Raw genomic sequence first — 17,933 nt, forward strand, 5'->3', positions numbered from 1 at the left:
ACATTCCGTTTGGCAAGTAATTCATTATATTTTTGACTGTGAAATGTAGAACATTATCAAACTGATAAATATATATGGTTTCCCGGAACTGCGTTCTTGAAGTATCGTAGCATATTGCCCATTGACAACGAGAGCGTATGAAGCTGTAGACCAACTCTAAATAATCCATATCTCGCGTGAGTTTGTTGTCTCAATTTAACGGATTTATGTACCGTTTCCATGCAAAGTCACATCAGTCACTTAGGCATCGGCGCAGTAATACCAGATGGCCTACATTTGATAAGCATTACAGATCTTTATCCAATTACAATGTTTACATAAAGACTGGATAAAATATCGTGTTTTAGGAATTAATAAACGCGAACTGTAGTTTATAAGTGTCGTTTGTTATTTTTAACGTATTTTAAATGTGGAACTATATCTTGTAGCGTATTAATGTTTTGAAATGCGCACTTATCCCAATCAGCTGACTCGACCGGTTGTCATTTTGACGAATTGGTGTATCTACTTTAAGTAAGCAGGTAAAGAAAAAACATGATAATAGCATGTTAAGGCCTCATTCATATCAAATATATTTCACCGCTATTAAGCTGTACACCATTGAATATCCTCTATATGTTTGCATAAAAAATCTAAAGCAAAAACAAAAAAACAGGTACACTGTGAAAATGAGGGTACCTTCAACTTAAGAGTCAAGGACAATGTGCTTAACGGTCATGAATTAAACATAACATAAACAAAATTTACAGTTCAGTTTAGAGCTCATGATGACGTCCTTTAAGTGAAAAAACGGTCTTTATGTATTGATGTATGGACTTGTGTTTATGATGTTTGGATATCTATGAATGATGTCTAGCAATATTCTTTACTCGATGGAATACATTATGACTGACATTCGTTCCAGTAGCTTGTCAGGTACTGCCCAATTCTGTACATTACGTTCTTCAATTCGATAGTATTATATGCCAAATAAAAAAGTCCGGAATGCCAGGAAAGAATTGAATGTTTAATACTTTTTTTCTAAACACTGAAGGGAAATAAAACCTGGATGTTTAAATTAAATTGTACATTATTTCATCATCTTAAAATGTTTTTTTCAACAGAAGTCTATGATAATCACGGTATATATAACGACGATGTAATAATCTGGTTGATGTCAACATAACAAATATAATCAGGATGGCTGTTAGAATGTTTTTATCCGACGACTGTACTTGGAGTATTCTTCGCTAATGATGGGAGGTATTGGTTCCAGAACTGGACCCTGTCAAGTGTCACGTGATATTGTGGCGATATATTGCTGTCAAATCGTTGGTAGAGCCCAGCTACCTGGTCGTATCTTGGCCAATGAGGAAGACCAGGACCATTTGGTGAACTGTAAACAAAAACAACAGATACAAGATTATTGTTTCATAAAATTATGATTTCTATAGGAAAAGGAAAACTGGATTTCAAATTTGTGTCAGTATGATTTATATTGCATGTGTTGTGATATGATAGACAGAAATATCATAGGGAAATATTCATATCGTCTCAGTCTTTTTATGTGGTACGAATATTATTGATTAGATATCAAAACAATGTACAGTGATCGGTAGCATATTTTACATGAAAGGAATTTATTACATAAGAAAAACTGAGACAGTAAAAACAAACAGAACACAACGTCATACATCATTAAATCATACGACGTAAAAATTGCTAGCTGTTTTGATATCAAATGCTGTAAACGTACATCTTTTAGCGGGGAAATTGTTTTAGTGATTTTTCGCTCTGAAAATATTACACTTGATTACGATTCTAATCGGAACGTCTATATAACATTTTGCATATATAGTGGATGCATCCATTCATAAATAAGCCAATGTCAGAATTTTTTGTAATGCTTAAGTTCCTTTGTGGTCGATGGGGAGTGGTAATTGTGTATTCTACAGAAACTGGTTATTACAGTTTTCCTACATAGCGAAAGTTCCATGGGATATTTCGAAACAGTAACTATCATGCACTTTGAAATTGTATTGAATTTGTTCAGAAAAGAAACATTACAAAACAGTTCTGAGCTTACCCGGTCTTAGCGAAATTTGCCCAATATGTCATCATGATCAAAGACAGCAATGGGTCATCTGCTTGGGAACCAGCAAACGTGAACAAATAGGAAAGTTCAGCGGCATGGCTTGCCCCAGTGAACCAAGAAGGGCGTACGTTCGTACCCTGTGGTTCCTTAGTGAACATATACTGAAATGTATTCCTGCCCATGGTCAATCCAGGAGATGAGTGGCAGTCGAGAGTGCTGACCGTAGGGGCTACCATAATGCCATCTGTGTACATGTCGATGACATTTCTGCTTTGCTCAATGCCATCGACTTGACTGTATTTTTGACAGATGGCGTCAGCGACAGCCTTGTTCCCATTGTAGACGTCTTTCGCATATTCTTGAGAAAGAACATCACATAGAATTCGAGTTGGTATACCAAGTGAAACATTAAAATGATATTGACGTTCTAAATCGTTTATGTTGCTGTCCAGCAGAAGTGACCCTTCAGCGTCTGTATTGCCAAATATAGCATCCAAGGATCGGAAGAAACTGGAGCCCGCTGATGAGATATTGGATATTACATTTTCGGGAAAAGCTTTAATAAGATCGCCATCAACTACAGGTGCGTCTCTCAGTGCTATCCTATTGTCCGTATACTTTTCTTCGTCTAAATCCATTTGAGCTCTTAGAATTTCCGCAGCGGATTTTCCTCTCAAACACTGAACGAGTAAAGATGAGTCGACATTTGCATCATGTTCATTTATGCAGTGGAGGAAAATACCATATCCTCTAGACACCTTCTTAGCCTCTAAACTCATTGCTAAAGGAGAATTAGCAGGTCCACTTTCACCGATAACGCGTTGGAACAAGCCTTGGTTTTGTGGATTAAGAGCATGCAGTGCAACACTCATGGAGCCAGCTGATTCACCGAAAAGTGTAATTGAGTTCGGATCCCCACCAAATGCAGCGATGTTTTGCTTTACCCATTGAATTGCAAGACGCTGATCCCACAGACCGTAATTTCCCAACGAAGCATCGTCCATTGTACTCAGAAATCCGAGAAGTCCTAAACGATAATTCACCGTGACAACAATAACATCTCCTACATTAGCGAGGGATGATGCGTCGTAAATGGTGCCTTGGCCCAGAATATATCCCCCTCCATGTATCCAAATCATCACACTTTTCCTGTTCGTAGGAGAAGCATTGTATGGTGTGTACACATTTAATTGTAGACAATCTTCAGACATTTGCCTATTTTCGAGTATGTTTGAAACATATTTTGGATCTTGCATACATGACGGTCCGAACGATGTTGCATCCAGGACATTTGTCCAACTACCAAATGGAACTGGTTTTCTAAGCCTCAAGTCTCCGACAGGTGGTTTAGCATAAGGAATATTTCGATACTGATATACTAATCGGTCTCTGTTCTGAATGGCAATGCCTCTGACGGGTCCAGATGGAGTACGTACTGTCTTGTAAGTTACGCAATTTGCTACACTTACAAGGACCGCCACTAACGGTAGCCATATTGCCTTGTACACCATCATATTTTCTGAATAATCTGAAACAAAAAAAATGTATTCATTTTATCCACCACTCATTCACAGGTTACCTTTCTCGGTTACGATTAAGCTACCCTTGCTATAAAATTCACTTTCGCTCTCTGTACAACCTGAATTTGTCATGGCAAAATTTAGGTCTGACTAACCGCCTTCTTGTGGATAAAACTAACAGACTAGATCGATACTTTGATATACATTAAACAAGTCTCGAGTTTGCCATATCGAAAGCTTAGCGATCCGTTATGGTGTTTTCCTGACACGTATGTCTTCGATTTGTCATATTCTACGGGAACAGAGAGCTAGTATGAATGTTGGAGTTAAAAGTGATTTATATATGAGAATAATTATCAGTTTTAAAAATTTACGAATAAATTTGCAAAAAAAAAACCAGCTCATGTGATATACAAAATTAATGACTGGACGTGTAGTTTGTCAAATTGTTTATATTTCACAGAATATACTATAACTTTCTTCTTTAGAGTTACTTTGTGGGAAGATTTAGTAACAATTATTAATCACACAAATGATCAAACCAAAAAACAGAATAATGCTGCTATGCTCACAATCGTTTAACCTTATTTGATTTTATGTATACATGGACACTTTTTTTACCTTGAAATGCGAATGGCGGCTATGAAAAATACAACACAAATATGGCTTAAAGGAATCAATTTCAATCATTAACTCATATTTCTTTCTTTTAAGACACCTGATTATAGAAAGGACGATGTTTAAGGCCTTTTTCGGGAATAGGTATCTTTTAATTCAAACTCAGCAACTGAACATTTTTACATAAAAACAATCTTCTTACCATGTTCAGAACCATTGATGGCGTCTAATAAGAACATTTGTTATGCCAGAAACGTCTCCCTTTTTGCCATATTAGTGTAATATTATCTATCGCCGCTATTTGCATTTCATGCTCAAAATAGAACCATTGTTTAGGCACATGTAAAGTCAAACCAATGATTGTATTGCATATCATAGACACTTGTGACTATTTTGTGCATTAAAACGTGATACAACTGAACTAATTATGTTCTCCTGAAACATGCATTGTGTTAAAAATTGATCAAAATTACTTCTATTAATTTTTTCAATAGTAGAGATGGAATTGCTTGTAAATGGATGTCCCTTTAAAGTCGCACATGCTGTTACATAAATTACTGACAATAATAATCATTTCATACAATGGTATTTTTATTGAGCATGCTTTATAAACAATTAGAGATGAACCTGATATCGGAGATTATGGTTTTTAATATCAGCTATGAATAGAAATGAAACCGACAGTGTATTACATTTTGTTCATCACACGTGACGAAACGGATTCAACCAATATTTACGAAAATTACAAAATTGCTCAAATTCCGAGCATCAGTTCCGGTTTCACACCCCTATCGTTCCCAGAGTGGAGAATGGACCAGCACCACGATAGAATACAGTGTTATATCCGTTATTCTTTACGGACTCTATCTATTACTTTATTCCGATATAAACATTAATTACTTGTATGCCTATTGTACTATACACAGTTTAGCTAGCTGCTTAATGTGTTCATACGGAGAGAAATATAGTTTACACGATTGCGCGTCATCAAATCTATACATGTATACCAAGTTATAGATATTAAAGAAATGCAATATTCAACTTTGCAATATGTTTACTTAATTTTAAGATATTTTGTTATCATGTGGATTGCAAATTGTAAATGTTGCATAATGTTTGAGCTGCAAACCAAAGTATAAGTGCGATTTCAAAAAAGAAAAGTTTAGAAGGCAAATCAAGAAATATTCACAGTACTCAGAAGAAAGGTTTTAATTCAGAAATGGTGTAGTACATTTTATAATGGAATCTTAGAACTAACGCCTTCTACAAATGCGGAACTTCTTAAATATCCATAACCTATACATTATGACAATATTGTTATATTGGCATATTGACCGACTCTTTGAGGCCTTACCTTTGATGTTCGTTCCGGTCTTATCCAGTCTCAGGGAACAACTGGCAGATATCGGGTTGGTAGGTAGGGTCAATTTATGGATAAAACTCGCGATAAACATGGTCTAACATTTGCGCCACCAGCCTAGTTTCACATATGTAGTATACTTATCTTAATCTCCTGTGATACCAGGGCAGTGTCAACAAATAAATGGACATGTGTATCAAGTTTGTCAAAATAAGGAAAACTGGACATTCAGCATAAACCATGTGTATTAATTCAAATACGATTAGCAATATCTTCTGTGAAGAATCTATACCTGGTATTACTGAAAAACTTATCTCAGATTTTAAACAAATACGAAATCTTCGTTAACATCCTTAAGTAATTTAGAAATACTTAGATCCGTCACTGAGATGAATTTGTGAGGCTTAAAGGTGAAGCAAATCGTTGATAGAGAACAAATTATACACGTTTCATAGATAAGTCGACATACTTATAACTTGTTATGTTGAATTCCAATTCAACCCAAATATAGAAATACGTTCTGTGACATCTAGGTAGTTTTTGATTGAATGTCAACCATCAAAGATTTACCAAAAAATAAAAAACAAAAACAAAAACAAACAAACAAAAAAAAACAAAAAAAACAACACTGTATGTGCATCATCTCGGAATTATTAAGAGCTTGAATAAATCGTGCCAGTAAAACAAGGAAATTCTTATTACATAATAATAAAGTAATCCGAACGAGGAAGAATGTTTTGGTGAATGCATAGAGGATATCTAACAGTGTCTTCAGTAATACCAAATATATTTCACGAGTGGGGCTAATATTTTGATATTTTTCACGAGTGCGCAGCACGAGTGAAAAATATCAAAATATTAGCCACACGAGTGAAATATATTTGGTTTTACTGAAGACACTGTTAGATATTCTGTTTATTACATTTTTTATCAACGAAAACCCTACCCCGTATGCTAACTAGGACTACAACGATAATTTGTAAACAAAAAAAGTAGTTTCCCCTGTCCAGGTGCTGACATAAATGTCGGGCTTTCTGATTGGTCAATTATTTTGGAATTTTCTAATCATTAATTTGATTGGTCAAATCAGCAAAAGTGATATTTTTCACTAGTGAAAAATATGATATTCTTCACTAGTGAAAAATATCACTTTTATAGAATGAATATTTTTTGATATTTCACTGGTAAAAATGTAATAAATACATATATTTGATTGTCGACTGGTGAAACGATTATCCCATTTGACTTTCACCAAGAAGGTCGGAAATTCTATTAATCGATTAAACATGAAAAATAGCAAGGTTAATGTGTCACCTGACCGACAAAGTGGATTGTCAATCGGGAACCTTCGGCACTTTCCCTAAACTAGAAAGCGCCGAAGGTTCTCGATTGAGTTTGACTGGGTTGTTTGTCGCTGTGTACTCAAGTTTGGTTCTCGCATAACCATCTTTCGTGCGCTTTGATATTGTTCAATAGCAATGACGAATGCAAGCTGGCATCATTTATTGTAATGTTTTGTTAAACATTCTGAGAGTATTGCTCAAACCATGCATGTCTCCTACCGAGCCTTACATATATTAAACGTCAGAGTAAGATATTATTGTTGTTGAAAATGTAAAATGCAAATTGTCCACATCATTATTATTATTACGTGACAAGTGAAACATTATAAAACTAAACAGATGTTTTAACATGACAATTTGAAAAATAAACGACTTCGCCTTTTGCCTCTTATGGACCAGGAACACATTATAATAATTAATGTACTCTAACTTGTTACCTCCCTCCCCTCCCCCTCCTCTCAAATGTATCGTAGGATATTTAATCAAAGAAAAAGGCATTGTCACGGAGATTGAAAGCCATCTCTAAGGACCTCAACATTGCACATATCTATGCTCTGTTGTTAAGCAACCACGAAAGTTTATTGAATTATTTCAGGTGGTTTTGAAGATGATGTATATTAGCAAAGTAGGACAACCCTGACGACGGAGGAAGACGACAGATAATACTCATGATATTAACATATTTACCACACAGGTATGCCTGGTTATAGTCAAACCGATCCTAAAGTTTTAGAGTGGACACAATTTCCTGTATTTCATAATATAGCGTATAATGAGAGGTTTGAGACCTTGACTTTAACACGACAAACACAATTTGGATAACAAGTTTGCAATGCCCCGTCCCTCTATGAGTGGTAACAAACTAATGAAGCGCATCGTGCTTTATGTTGTTCAACAAAATGGTCTAAGACCTTCGCATGTGGGTTAATGTTGCATTTATAATTGAAAAAACCCACCGTCCTCGTTGTTGTCATGGCACCCGATCCAAACTGCGATTACGTGTGCACCGACAAAGTGAAACTTGAAATCTTGTGCGAAACATGCCGATTTCTCGTAAAACTACCTTCATATCTCGTAATGATTGAGTTGTTTTATGATATCTAATCAATTAAGAATAAAAGAAATATTACAAAAACAATCAAAAATATAAAATGAAGCCTTCGTTTAAGGCATTGCAGACACAACGCGTTACATGTAAACAATGTGACGTCATCGGAATAGGCAAGTTGAAATAATGTACAACAATGTATATTTTACATGAATACACTAATGAGCAACAGAATGGGACACATCATTAACCCACATGCGTTGACATTTGAGTAACAAAACTTTAGTATTCAGCTCATCTTCTCAAATCGGTTAACATCACTTAATATTTACGTTAACTAAATTAAAAACTTCGCCATCCGATTGCAAAATTCGGTCGCAACGGTGTGACATAAGTGCGTCACTTTGTAACATTGTTATACTTATCGTTCATGTGTGCACAGTAGTGGAACAGCAGACAGTCAGCTATTCTCGTCGCCAAGGCAACAACTAAAATATAGTGCCATACACGTTTTGATTATTACGATGTTGATACACATACAGTGTACATACGATATTTTCAAGGGAAAATATTCATTTATAACAAATATTTATGATATTGTATAATTAAACCTTACCAATACCCATATGAATACGTATTTAAAGTGCATTGTTGACAGTATAGTATGTGTGTGATTTGGTCACACGAGACACAGGGACTCGGTTAAAAAAATGAGCACAAGGTTCAGAGAAATATCACAACATTAAAAAGCAGTGCTTATATACTCTCTAAAAAATTCGATTTTGTAAGGTTTTAATAATATGAATGAATGTTGGATCTTTAGTTTTTCGATTATTTAAAGATGTCATATGTTACTAAAAAAATAACCCCGAACCCCTGTGACCGTATGTGATGCAGTCTAATAGCAGGGATTTTCAGAGCACGAGAAAAAGTGTAACAATGTGGATTTTAGTCGCAAATTAGCTGATGATTTACATAGTATTCTTGAAATATTGGATTTCATTGTCGCACTGGCGTTTGGGGATGTAAATTCTGATAATAGTAAGTAAAGAAAAATTGATTTGAAAATTGGCGGTATTCGACGGCCGGAAACTTGTGTCCTCCATATGTTTAGATTGAGTCAAATTACGACAATAATGTGTCCCTGTGCTCGATATAGCATACCTGCTGCTACCAGTCGGTTTTGTGTTGTTAAATAGTGTTAAAATTGAGGTTTATTTTCTGTGACCACTAAAATGGTATCAAGCATGATATTCGAGTTACGGCTAATGTTAGACCTACTGGGCTAAATGTACGTAGGTCTTGAGCTCGGTGCTATCGGAAGTGTCAGTGTTCTGTCAGATCCTGGCATTATACTGGCATTTTTTATTAGCACATAAAGCGGCTATTCCCCTTGTGTTCATAAACGCTTATAACAATGTTACACAATTCACAAAATGAAAGTGCATTCAAGTCTGAGGCGGTAGAGAACTCGATCGCCATTGTAAATTCAATGTATTCACACGCCAGCAAGAAAGTGATTCGTCTCTCAAAACATAAGCACGCGACCCAAAATCTTCAACGGGGAATAAAGTGATCTGAGCTTACTATGTTCATTGAGGCGAAGCGAAGTGAAAATGTAAATATTCTGATATGAGTGGTTACAACATTATAAAACGGGCACAAAATAGACGCCCGTGCGCTGATAAAGCAGATCACTATAGGGGTATCTGGTTGACCCTACCGGTAAATACCTTAATATACTCATGTAAAACAGATAGACGTCAAGACAAAATGGTTCACTGGTGTCCAGATTGTTTTCCTAGTGATACAAATATTAGGCAAGATAAGTTATTCATGTTCTGATATTGAGTACTGATATCGCTATACCTGCATTCCTGACACAGAAAGACAAGCTATTGAGGTAAATGTATATGTAATCTGATCAGTTGATAACGCGTAGTAAATTTATCAACTAAACTAAAGCTATACTACCATGCACATGTAAATTAGTGCTTTGTTTGAAATATTTACACAAATAACGATACATCTTTAAAGATGTATGTGTGTTGTTCTAAAATATAATTGTTGTTCCCTTCTTTATAGACTTTATGAGGATGTTGATTCTAATATGGCTTCTATCGATGTCAGACATGACGCCGGATGTGAATAGTCAAATGAACAAGAAGACTGTTGACACACCGTTAGGACCTATAACGTGATTGACGACGCCCATTCAAACTGGAAGTATATCTCAATTCCGCAAAATCCCTTACGGGAAAACACCTGTTGAAGACCGAAGATTCAACAAACCGGAACCGTTCGGAAAATGGACTGGAACATATGATGCAACGAATTTTGGCCCAAACTGTGTGCAGGATATGAGTATATCATTCAGATCTGGGGATAATTTTCTTCCCAACTATGGAGTGTCCGAAGACTGCTTACATCTTAATATTTTCGTTCCAACATCAGCGTCGCCCACAAGCTTGAAGTCGGTAATGGTGTGGTTGTACGGGGGTGCTTTTGTGTCCGGACAAAGTGGTATATACGATGGTTCTGCTTTGGCCTTCAATGGTGACGTAATTGTGGTTACTTTGAATTACCGCATTGGTCTCCTGGGATTCTACAGCACAGGAGACGAAGCTGCACATGGTAATTATGGATTGTGGGACCAGCTTCTGGCATTGCATTGGATCAAAGACAATATTAGGGCGTTCGGAGGTAATCCGAATTCAATAACAGTATTTGGCCAATCTGCAGGATCCTTGAGTGCTTCAAATTATGCTCTGAATCCAAGAAAATAAAGGAATGTTTCACAGGGTGATTCTTGAGAGCGGGACAGCAAATCAGGTAGCTGCATTCAATCTTGAAATAAATGCATATGCCAGAGAGTACAGCATTCTATTAAATTGTACAGATAAGGGCATTAATCATCCTAACACTACAGAAATGGTGGAATGCATGCGTACTAGATCGGTGAAGGAAATTATAAAAAGTCAGCAAGACCATGTCGTCAAAACATACGCTAATTTCGTCCTCGACTTTAGTATATTCCCTGTTGTGGATGGAGAACTAATTCCAATACACCCAAAAATTATTTTAAAGAATACCTCATCTCCAGCATACAAATTCCTACAGTCTCTTGATGTTATTGGAGGAACAACCAGCGGTGAAGGTTATTTGTTGCTAGATTACCATGGCAAAAGCATGGAAAGACTTTGGGGACTTAACTTAACAGAAGGCCTATCAACTGCCGATTTCTGTTCCAGGATAGCACCAGAAATGGCCAATGACTTCTACCACAGCCATCCGCATGTGGCCAATGACATTTGTCAGATGTACAAGTCGGGTGTAAGTGATCAGGACCAAGCCCTGAATGTTACAAAGGCGTATGGTGATATGATAATGCAGGCACCAACTGTTTCGTTCCTAAAACGCCATGCTAAAAATAACAATCAGACCAAAACCTTTCAGTATCTTGTATCCCATGGAAATTGTATCACCAAAGTTCGCCGGGATCCACCCTGGTTCAAGGGTGTTCCTCATGCTGGTGAACTGCCCTACTTGTTTCGGCCAAAGTTCATTGGAATACTCATCGATACTTGTCCCGAAGACATCTTATTGTCGGCTAAATTTATCAAGTACTGGAGCAATTTTGCCAAGACTGGGTATGTCATATCGCAATTACTTCAATTGAATGTTGTTTTTAAATCGCAGAGTTATATTTTCGTCATTTCTTTGTTTGAGGTTCTTATATTTTGTTGGACATAAAAGGTACTTCATCCATCCAATTAATCTAATTTATTATAATTCCGTACATGATTATTTTATCATCTATTTATTTTTCAACAGTAATCCGAATGGTCCTGGTTTACAACAATGGCCATTGTTTGATCTGAGAAGGTTTGGGTACCTGAACTTCGATAATAATATCACTGACCAAAAAAAACTCTATTGGGACCGGGTTCAATTTTGGAACTACCAAATCGATAGACAACAGAACGCAACGTATGATAATGATTCACAACTTAACAGGAGCAACCCCCAATTCCATCAATATGGCATCATCATCTGCTTTGTTACAGCACTGCTCGTGTTCCTTCTGTTTGTGAGATGAACTGTGAACAGTTACCGTACACTCTATAAGATAATTCCAATATCAATCATAAAATAAGGAAAATGGATCTGAATAATTTATAAATTGTATAAAGCATATTAACACCACGTGTATATCTATAACTGTGCTCTTTAGAAATGGTATCTATGACATTTTACATATTCAACTTTTTGTATTAATACCTATTTTGTCATGACAATGAAACAACTATACCATTGTGATTTGGATACAGTGATCTGCAATGAATTCTAAATGATTCCATAAATATGAATTAGGAAGTAAACCTTTTATAGTGTTTATTGATTTCTAAGCAGTGTTCAAGTATAATTTATGTTAAATTGGTTCACACAGCTGTTTCGTTCTTCCTAGGACCCATTAGTGATGTTAGGGGCCGAAAATGTGGAAATCTAAACGGGAAGTCCGGAAATCAAAATGACTCTAGAGAAATGTCTACCTACCGATATTTTAACTTTTATATCATCTCGATGATTTGTTTTTCCAAGTTTTCCATTTTCATTATAATCAGACAGATCATATCGCTAAGGTAGTAAATGGACACACGTCGAATTATCTGTGGATTCCTTTAATCTTTAACGGCTTTGACAGATAGAAAAGGAGGATTCAACCATTTTGATATCTATCTTTTATCATCCTATCTTTTATTAATACTCCTTTTTATGCAGCTGTTCCATATTCTCTAAGTTATCATGTTGGAAAATATATCCTAAGTAGGAGACACAAAGCCTTTAACGACGACTTTCCAATCGGCAACATTTAAGATTAAAATTGACACTTATATTAACAGTATCGGTACGTAGAGACAGGTCCTGGCGACCGTAAAATTTCCTCATTGACGACTGGAGATAAAGAAACCTAACTGCATGTGGACGTCCCCAACATCGGTATTTAACTTACTAGGTCATAGTTACATGTTAAAATCTGGAACGTTAAGGTTCAATATTAAATGATATTTCTGCAGTAAGTGATCACATATCCAGTGAATATACATGGCGGTAAAATAAGAGATTAAGGAATAGGTATTGTGTTTTTGAAGAAAATAGAAACTCGAGGCTATTTGGATCATTCTCAGGCGCAATTTAGGTATATGTGGTTTTGTATATTGTTTAAACATATTTATGTTTATCTGTAAAGATTTTTCGAATACTTTATAAATAAATAGCTGTTGTCATTAGTATATCAGAGGGTGGAATTAAAAGTATGTACTGTAAAAGTGGATATTTTCGCGCGTTGAAATTTTCGCTTAGTCAGCCTCCAAACTGTTCGCGGTGTGGATATTTTCGCGCTGTCAATTATGATGAAAATATATTTTCGCGCTGCGATGTCATTGGCCATGTACATGAAGTATGATTATTATCGGCAAACTCCATTGAAAGCTCGCGACGATCGGTCCAGTTAATATACCATACTTTGATCAACAGACACGTTTAGGTTAATTGGTTGTAAGTGTGATCATTGCATTACGTCTTAGTGACAGAAAAAAAACATCAATATAAATAAAATATTTAAGCGTTGTTTCAGTTTTTTACGTTGAAAATACACCACATACGAGACACCTGATTGCAACTGTAGGCCCCGATAATGTATAAATAACTTCGTTATCAGTACTCGTACGGTATGGTAAATTAAGAAATCGTCCGTGTATTGTTGAATGCATTGTTAACTAAGTATTTTTATTATTTAATTGCAACTGAAAATCTCTTAATTATTTCCAATCAAACTATTACCTGTAAACCTGCTCCCTCAAGCTAGGTAGACAGGCCACGCGAGGTGACACTCGCGGTCATGTTGAAAGGATCGGACGTCCGGTCATGCCGAGTGACGTGTTATACTTTCATGTCTAGTCAAAACAACACCAGGTGTCCCAATTAGCGATAGTTGATTTTGCAGGTATCAAATAAGTTCGGTAGTAATTAAATACGACAATTAAAAAGCAGACATATTGATGTTCTGACCTAATTTTACCAACATACTGTATATAGACCTATTTCTACAGTAGCCCTTTCGTATTTTCAATATATTAAACGGATCATTCGTTACAGTTAACTATCGGTGGTTTCTGATTCAAATAAAACATATAACCACGCGGAGACTCAACATTAACTTTTTTAATACAAGCAAGTTTATCTATTTTGTCACAAATGAAACGTGTGCTGTTTTGGGGCCTATAGCTTCACAATGATCAATCAACATTAAACTAGATGCAATATTATCATTTTACTAATTATTCAAATTAGTATAGCAATGTCTCAGACAAATGACCGACCATGACAACGTTACACAGCACGGACGACATGGTTTACAGCAGGAACTTTCGTCTTGGATGTGGAAATATTCGCGTGCCAATATTCTCACGTGTTATTATATTCGCGGAAATTTAATGATCGCGAAATAAGCGAAAATTTCCACGCCGCGAACATTTCCACTTTTACAGTATATTGTATACTGGGTATTTTAAAATATATATTGAGGAGGTTAAATATAAATTCACAACCCGCTGTATATATAATCGGTGTTTTTACATTTTCTGACTACATTTAATGACCGCGAATACAACAAGATTAAATTCGAGCAAATATTACCAACTACATGTACTCAGTTTTGACTATATGAGTTGATGTTGCAGAGATATTTCTTTTCTAAAATGGAACAAGATGTGTAAAATTTCAATGAATCCATGTCACCGAAAGTCGATATATCATAATAGAAACTCATTAACAACACGATTATCAAACAGGATAAACAACACAATAAATAGAAATGTATTTCTGTGCGACAGAGCCATTTCGAATGATTTATTTAATAGATTATTTTATATAAAACAGTTGTGTTATGGAAATGAAACATATATGTACCTACAAACAAAGGATTTCATTTACATGTGATTATAGATTGATCATAAACTTTATCCGTTGGGAATACACTTCAAAGCTACTCCTGATATCACTGATTACCATGTATATATATATATATCATTTATAGAATAAATCAAGCATTTGAATTATATTTCCGCCAAAACTCACTCCCATTTTTTTCTGTTCTTTTATTGATGTAAAATCTGTCTGCCGCTACCCATCGGCCCTAAATAACTCATACACATACAGGTAACACGCGGTATTGATTTACACGTGCAAATCACATATCATTACGCCGGCTATTGGCACTGCATAACATACTGAAAATAACTCCATCAAAATTCCTACCCGTCATACGGTTGAAATTAAATGACTAGCTATTTGTTAACGAACCCGTTAATCTAACTCGTAATCTAACAATAAAGAACAAGTTATCGACAAAATTCTAATTTTGGCAATGTCTCGTTTGAAGCTATTTGCGTTTTAAAGTCATTACAAGATGTGAGATAAACTAAAATACTCATAATGTGAAATTGTGCGCTTGTTTGTGTGAAGATTATGAAAACGTCATATTAACCAATGTTAAAACTATGTTTTGCTAAATAAACGCCTTCATTTAAAACAATTATTTTATTTGTTTTAGTGTTTATGAAAATATGATTTTATATCTATTCCAGAAACGACGACAATGGAACGTAGCGTTCTGATGTATCTGTTCCTTTCGGCTTTTGTGTGCGATGGTTTATGTTCCAACTATAAAACAGTGCGAACTCCGTCAGGACCCGTCAAAGGAATTGGTATACCTTATAATGGTGATATGGTGTTTCAATACCGTAATATCCCATATGCTGAATCTCCGGTAGGTGATTTGAGACTACAGAAGCCGGTACCACACGGAACATGGACAGACGTTTTGGATGCGACAACATTCGGTCCTTCCTGTATTCAAGATGTTGCCCGAATAAAAAGTTTAATACCGAAACTGCCGAATTCTAATTTTTCTGAAGACTGTTTGCAACTCAATGTGTATACACCAAACATTGTTTCAACATCACAAAACAGAAAGAGCGTCATGATATGGGTTCATGGAGGAGCTTTCATGTTAGGACATGCCACGTATTATGATGCATCTAATATTGTATCCAAGGGAGACGTCATACAAATTCTTCCGGTCTTTAGACATTATATATGGCACATGTAGCAGTGAAGGTTTGGTTGCAACTATTATCGCTGATGGTCTTCAGAAGAAATACGGGTTCAATGCAACGCTTGAAATACCTACCATTGTTTTACGTGACGAGTTTGCACCAACAATTTCTCATTATTACTATAATAGCAATGAGCATGTGTCCCGCGCTATCTATGACAAATACACTAGCAAGGATGCACTTACACAGAGCAAAAATATGATAGATGTGTTCACCGACTATATATTTCTTGCCTCGACAGTAAAAGCACTGAACTCACATTCATCAACCGGTCTTGCCACAGGAGGAAACACTTTCCAGTTCATATTTTCAGCACATGGTGTTTTGAAAGGGTATGTTGTTCCCGTCTATTTAGAAGGAGCGTGGCATGGGGCCGAACTTCCCTTCTTGTTTGGTCTAGATGGTCAAGGAGTTGTTGTGAACAAAACTGCAGATATCAACGCTGTAACAAACACAATGATTACATATTGGACAAACTTCGCCAAACACGGGTAAGTGGTTTCGGGAAAATCCTAAATATGAAATTAAACCGTGTCAATTTATCTCAACTGAAATATCCTACCATACTCACAGTCAAATGTACAAATAGGCTTCAATATTGGAGGTTTCGGGTCTTTCTGTGAGCTGGGACAGCTTTTATAATTTTGCACCACTTCCGGTAACACTATGCGTTGAAACTGTCAGTTAAATAAAAAAAATACACTAATAATAATTTCAAAATACCGTTAAGATTGTCACTAATGAATTATTAAGGTATGTATGTTGCAAAAGTGTTATGAAAATATATACATATGTGTGCATTGTGCATAATTATTCAGAAATCCGAATAGCCACGGACTTCCTGATTGGCCTGTGTATAATCCGGTGACAACCGAGTATCTGAACATCAACACAATAATGTCCACAGGAAGTCACGTGGCCGAGGACAGAATGAGGCTATGGAACTGGTACATCCCGTCACTGCTAAAGCTTCAAACGAGCGCAATTTTAGGAAAGTAACAAAGCTTTTGATTGATGCCAGGTCGATGATTTCAAATCTCATTACGCACTGTAGACTTGAATGACACGTAGTTATCAATTGACGTACAATACAGTGACTACTGATGTTGTTATGCAAACGAGGACTTTGAATATTATTTCTAGTTTAGGAATCGAATAAACGTTGTTTATATACTTCAATGTTTGTTACATAAACATGACGGGAAGCTTTCTATTAACAAATTAAATGCATCAAATTTTTTATAAATAAAAATAATGTTGAATGGCGTTTTCGATGTTCTGTTTACTTTTGGGTGGACTTCGCTTGGTTCGGGTTAGAAGGGGATAACGTTCGTAGTACGGCTAATTTGATGGGGTCGTAGTATAAGTAGAATGGAATACGAAACGAACAGTATAACCATCATAGTATAAGCTATGACAAAATGACAAAACAGGATGGTTACTAAAGAAAAATGTCCTTGTATATCATACATGATATTTTGTGCAGCAAAATATTTATTATCATAGTGATTTTTTTTATTTATTATTTGTTTACAGTTATACATTTTTTGATATTATCATCATTTTGAATCTTAATCTTAATTTCCGAAATGACTTGAATAGTACTATGGTTTATTGTGCATTATCAACATTTTCCCTTAAAATTGAGTCATTCTAAAACAATAAACATTGATTGCTAATTTTGATTAAAATACCTTAAAATAGGAATTGAAGAAATTCGAGGAAGAAGTTGTTTGGTCATAAAACATGGATAATGTCTCAGTATCAGATACCGGCGTGCTGTGTCATTA

At 35.7% G+C, this 17,933-nt stretch overlaps 2 protein-coding genes across 3 annotated transcripts; one reads left to right on the top strand and one right to left on the bottom strand.

Moving 5' to 3' along the window:
• Nucleotides 1-993: 993 nt before the first annotated feature.
• LOC117336913 (acetylcholinesterase-like) lies at nucleotides 994-5,681 on the bottom strand. Its single transcript, XM_033897707.1, has 3 exons — nucleotides 5,567-5,681; nucleotides 2,066-3,602; nucleotides 994-1,375 (listed from the first exon to the last, which is right to left on the bottom strand). The coding sequence occupies exons 1-3, from the start codon at nucleotides 5,664-5,666 to the stop codon at nucleotides 1,198-1,200; spliced, it is 1,815 nt and encodes a 604-aa protein (XP_033753598.1). The 5' UTR covers nucleotides 5,667-5,681; the 3' UTR covers nucleotides 994-1,197.
• Nucleotides 5,682-9,917: 4,236 nt separating this feature from the next.
• LOC117336917 (acetylcholinesterase-like) lies at nucleotides 9,918-17,355 on the top strand. Of its 2 annotated transcripts, none has more exons than XM_033897715.1 (3): nucleotides 9,918-11,613; nucleotides 15,613-16,634; nucleotides 16,962-17,355. In XM_033897715.1, exons 1-2 carry the CDS (start codon nucleotides 10,754-10,756, stop codon nucleotides 15,632-15,634), a joined length of 882 nt encoding a protein of 293 aa, XP_033753606.1. In that variant the 5' UTR covers nucleotides 9,918-10,753; the 3' UTR covers nucleotides 15,635-16,634; nucleotides 16,962-17,355. The 2 variants fall into 2 exon arrangements, with proteins under 2 accessions (XP_033753606.1, XP_033753617.1); XM_033897726.1 differs by lacking the exon at nucleotides 9,918-11,613 and adding an exon at nucleotides 12,993-13,163.
• The last annotated feature ends 578 nt before the right edge of the window (nucleotides 17,356-17,933 follow it).

Source organism: Pecten maximus, chromosome 1 (assembly GCF_902652985.1).
Source record: "Pecten maximus chromosome 1, xPecMax1.1, whole genome shotgun sequence".
NCBI classification, from domain to species: Eukaryota; Metazoa; Mollusca; class Bivalvia; order Pectinida; family Pectinidae; genus Pecten; species Pecten maximus.

Coding starts and splice junctions, on each gene's coding strand:
- LOC117336913 (XM_033897707.1), bottom strand. CDS start 5,666: ATGTTTATCGCGAGTTTTATCCATAAATTGACCCTACCTACCAACCCG. Junction 3,603..5,566: donor GACCGGAACGAACATCAAAG/GTAAGGCCTCAA, acceptor TTTTTGTTTCAG/ATTATTCAGAAAATATGATG. Junction 1,376..2,065: donor GCAAATTTCGCTAAGACCGG/GTAAGCTCAGAA, acceptor TTTTGTTTACAG/TTCACCAAATGGTCCTGGTC.
- LOC117336917 (XM_033897715.1), top strand. CDS start 10,754: ATGTTTCACAGGGTGATTCTTGAGAGCGGGACAGCAAATCAGGTAGCT. Junction 11,614..15,612: donor AGCAATTTTGCCAAGACTGG/GTATGTCATATC, acceptor TATCTATTCCAG/AAACGACGACAATGGAACGT.